General features: G+C 40.8%; 1 protein-coding gene across 2 annotated transcripts in view; it reads left to right on the top strand.

Moving 5' to 3' along the window:
• LOC107097082 (liprin-alpha-3-like) overlaps nt 1-4,743 on the top strand; it is a 32,004-nt gene that overhangs the window by 1,264 nt on the left and 25,997 nt on the right. For both annotated transcript variants that reach the window (XM_015394082.1, XM_015394089.1), the window contains exons 2-7: nt 502-594; nt 989-1,041; nt 1,110-1,203; nt 1,391-1,525; nt 4,093-4,176; nt 4,441-4,572. In XM_015394082.1, the coding sequence (XP_015249568.1) occupies nt 502-594; nt 989-1,041; nt 1,110-1,203; nt 1,391-1,525; nt 4,093-4,176; nt 4,441-4,572 (591 nt within the window). The remainder of the gene's footprint in view (nt 1-501; nt 595-988; nt 1,042-1,109; nt 1,204-1,390; nt 1,526-4,092; nt 4,177-4,440; nt 4,573-4,743) is intronic.

The following is a 4,743-nucleotide window of genomic DNA, read 5'->3' on the forward strand; positions in this document are numbered from 1 at the left end:
CATTCTCTAGCTTTTTCTGTGCCTCGAGTTTCTGTTCCGAACATATAGCTTAAGGATCAACCAGGAGCAATTCCACGCAAACATGTGTAACCAGTTAAATCTGATATGTTTGACAATTTTTTTTTTATAAAGCATTTTAAATGCCATGATAATCACATTTAATGAATTTTAATGCCAATTAAGGCCTTAATTTAAAAAAAAATTATAATTTAATGGCTCAATGATTTTAATGACCTGCAGAAACCCTGTTGTCACATGGTTAGAAAGAGAAAATATAATTTCAGTTTTTATTCTAAAACTTTAGCTATTTTAACAGGAATAGAAACACTTTACTGGGTTTTGATTGTGCTGCTTTCTAAATAGGTTTTACACAAAATCTCCTCCAATAAGAAAGCAAACATGACTTGTCTGGTAATTTGAAAATAAAAATAAAAAAGTGACATCTGTTATCTGATTTAGTTAATGCACTCTAAGGATGATTTCATCAACTTTTTGTTTCAGGTTGGAGAGATCGAGGAGCAGCTGACATCTGCCAGGAGGGAGCTGGCCCGTTCAGAGGAGGCCAACCAGAAACTACAGAGGGACCTGAAGGAGGTGAGGGTCGCCGATGGGATGGTGGATGTGTTCCAGTTACAGTGGAGGTTTTTTAAAAAGCTTTCTGTGGCAACAAAGCGTCAGACTGGAAAGCGAACAACCTCCAGCAGCATTCAGCTGCTGGGCTGCAGGCGTTTCTACCTTGTTAATCTGTCAGTGAAGGCTAGTTGAAAGGAACACCAAGTGTTTTAGGATAAGAGGCAGTCCAGCCCCCAAAACTATTTCCATCCACTTCCTGCTCTTTTATCTTACTAAATCGGCTCAATAAAAGGCTGAAATCTGTCAACAGTGACTGTAACTCTTCACCTAACAGCAGCTGTAACCCACGTCCACCTCCAGAAACCTCACACTCATCAAGCTTTCTCAACAACTTTTCTTCTTTTTAATCCCCCAGGCCCTTTGTCAAAGGGAAGACATGGAGGAGAGAATTACCACATTAGAGCGCAGGTTTGTGTTTTTTTACTCCTAAAATGGCCCTTCGTGCTCTCTGACTCATCCGTCTGCCATTTTTGCAGGTACCTGAGTGCCCAGAGGGAGGCGACGTCTCTCCATGACATAAAAGACAAACTGGAAAACGAGTTGGCCAGCAAGGAGTCTCTCCACAGACAGGTGGGAAGCCTCTTCATCCGTCTGTGTGTCCGTGTTGCTGCTGCTGATTGGCAGCTTGGCAGTTTTTCCCACTCTGGCACTCAGAGCGTGTCTCTGAGGCATTTACCTTCCCCTCGTCTGTGGCTTTAATCATGCCTGCTGCCCTGGGCGCTCTACGCTCTCTGAGTCTCTCCATGTCATCCTGCAGAGCGAGGAGAAAAACCGGCAGCTTCAGGAGTGCCTGGACGACGCCAAACAGAAGCTGCAGCAAACCCTGCAAAGGGCCGAGACGCTGCCTGAGATCGAAGCCCAGCTCGCTCAGAGAGTGGCAGCGCTCAACAAGGTCTGTGTGACATCAGCATGTCTAAGCTGGAAACATGGCCTCTCTGTCCCTGTTCATTCAAAAGTAAAAACGCAGCAACAGACTAACTTCCATCAAAAAATGTCAATATCTCTAACAGATTCCTTAATTGAAGTAGTTACTGTAAATCAATTAAAAAAGTAAAACTATTGCATTAAATAAACAGATTTCACACAAGGAGACATCTTTCAAATATTTATTTTATGTCACAATAATGCAGTTAATCAAAAAATTCAAATGTCATTTATTTATTAAAGATCAATTCATTTGAACAAAAAAAAGTATTTAAAAATGCATTCCATACAGCCGCCTTCAGCTTTCATTACTTCATTCCTGTGCTGTTTGTCTACACAGTCGTATAACTCAGGTAACAGCTAAAAAAAAATGTTTTTATTACCAGTAATCCAATCTGAGATCAGACCGGATAAAAAATAACTGATTCTCTTTCTTGAGAATCGGTTCGATGCTTGAATCAATATGCATCCAAACACCCAGGACAGGATGCCAGCCCTTAACGGGTCAATGCATACAACCATGCACACACATACAGTCACACCTAGGGGCAATTTAGAGATGCAACTTAATCTAATAGTCATGTTTTGTAGCCAGAGAGAACCTAAACATCATGCAGAAAGAAACTGAACCCAGGATCGTTTTGCTTCAAGTCAACAGTGCTACAAACTGCTCTACCATGCAGTAATAGCCTTACAAAGATAAAAAACAGCCACTGAGGGAAAATTTGGTGGAAGGAAAAAGTGTATCAATAATCATTAGGAATAAACGTAGCTGACAGAGGCCGTGCAGTGATTTAGGGTCGATTAATGTTAGGTTCAAAAATGTAGGTTCGTAAAAGAGGGACTGAGTACACACAGAAAGGGATTTTCAACAGCTTCTGCAGAAGGAGAAAGAGCTACACCCAACTCACTAACCCTCTCTCGGACCCCCCTCCTGCAGTGCCTTTTTATAAACAAAACATAACACATGGTTACAAAACAGAGTATTCTTCTGACAGGACAATTGATCACGTCATAAGACAGAATGCTCCACTGACTGAATCACAAGACAGAGTGAAGCATCTCATTTCTTCAATGTTTTATATGTACTGTACATTAATTTTATAATCATCATTGAATCAACCTAACAATTAATCAGCTGTGGGCTGCAGCTTTTCCATCACATTTATACACATCTAAGACACAATACACCTTTAGGAAAACCTAACCTCGACTAAGGAGGAAAATGTGATTTTTCAGTAATCAAAATTCCTGTTTTAAGGCGACAGTAAATTCCAAGCATTCATTTGGAAAAGAAGGCTTAAGGGTCTGAGGGGAAAGTGAAGAGGAACAGAATCCAAACCGGCTTACTGCAGATCTGGTGTGAATCGATGTAACTTTTTATTATATTATACAGAAGGACTCCTGTACTGGTCAAGTACTTACCACATTTATTGGACAGTACATAGAAATACTTTTAGTTTTATCTGTGAGGCAGAGTCAGTAAATATGTCTAAAATGAAGGATGAATATCTAAAATATACTGTATTTATATCCTTAAGTTGCTGTTGTGATTTCCAGAGAAATGACTGAATACAGTAAAAGTTGAAAAAATCTTCCTTCTTGTTGCTAGATTTTGACTTTCATATAATTCAATTCAATTAGTTTTTTCTGGTGGAATAATTAGAATAATTTTGTCGTTGAGGCCTTTAGTTCACCATTAATTAAATTCAGGATTTATAGTGTTTATCCTCAAAACATTCAATTCAACAATAAACTAAAACCTTAAAACCCTAACTATTTATTTATTTGTTCAGTTAGTTAAACAAGTACAGTCTCACTGAAATAAAATCTCTTTAGCTGTCGAAGGCAGCAAAAAAATAATAACAAAATGAATTGAAACTGTAAAAAAATCCACAAGCAATGATAAAATGAGAGACACTCCAACCCTGCAGGTATTCTTACAGGCATGTGACCCAGCAGAGGGTGTCGCTCTAACTGCAACCAGAAACGCAAACTACATGGATGGGTTTAATCTGGGAAGGTTATTAGAGGAAATGGGGCTTCACTCTCCTGAAAATTAAATATTTAACTTCCACAGGTGCAAGCAGTGACTAATGTCTAATCAACAGATGTCAGCCAAATATTTGACAGAGCTGAAGCTCCCAGCTGAAAGCTTGCAGGATCAGCGAGGCTGTTTGATCCGCAACACATCAGGAACCGCACTCGACACAAATTCCTCTTTTCATTGTTAATTCCTGTAAACAAAATTTTCACCCATGCCAAAAACGTGTGTTGCATTCACCCCCCCACCCTTTGTCAGAGTTTTGAAGGCCATAGTTTCGTCTTGCATGTTGAGGCAGGAAGGCTTTCGTGGCAGGATCATATTAAGGCCCCGTTAAGAAGCAGCCAAACAAACGTCCCTGTTGCGCTGTCATCTGCACAGGCATGTAACCAATTAGCAGACTCAGTCAACAAGCTCTCTTCCTTTGTGATAATTTGTAAGTGTCGCAACACGGCTCCCGTTCTCACCCCTCTTCCTCGCCGATCATTCAGGCAGAGGAGCGTCATGGCAACTTTGAGGAGCGGCTGCGACAGATGGAGGCACAACTGGAGGAGAAGAACCAGGAGCTACAGAGAGTGAGTCACCCTCTCTGTTTTTCTTTCATCATCCTCCTCTTTCTTTCCATTTCTTTTTGTCCAAGCTTTAAGCGACACAAAGGAGCGCTGATTTTCTAAACCCTCTCTTTGACTGTGCACGTTCAGATAGAAATCTTTGTCTAGAGGTCTGAGTCAATCAGAATGCTTGGTATTAAATTCTCCTCCCACCTTCTCTGCTCTCCCTCCTTATTCTGACTGGGTTTTTTTTTCCTCTCTCAAATCATCTTTCTGTCTGCCCCTCAGGCGAGGCAGAGGGAACGGATGAATGATGAACACAACAAGCGTCTCTCTGACACTGTGGACAAACTGCTGTCTGAGTCCAATGAGAGGCTGCAGCTGCATCTGAAGGAGAGGATGGCCGCTCTGGAGGAGAAGGTGATGCCCATCTCAGCCCCAACAGGAAAAGGAGACCAGATAATCCCAGTGTTCTCTTTACTATCTTCCTTCTCATTAGCAAAGACATCATTTTATACAATAAATACATTTTCTACATTCATATTCATACAGCGCTCCAACACACATTTAGAAAAGTAGAAAAGGATGGAT

The sequence above is a fragment of the Cyprinodon variegatus genome, unplaced genomic scaffold (genome assembly GCF_000732505.1).
Source record: "Cyprinodon variegatus isolate N-32 unplaced genomic scaffold, C_variegatus-1.0 Scaffold24, whole genome shotgun sequence".
Taxonomy (NCBI): Eukaryota; Metazoa; Chordata; class Actinopteri; order Cyprinodontiformes; family Cyprinodontidae; genus Cyprinodon; species Cyprinodon variegatus.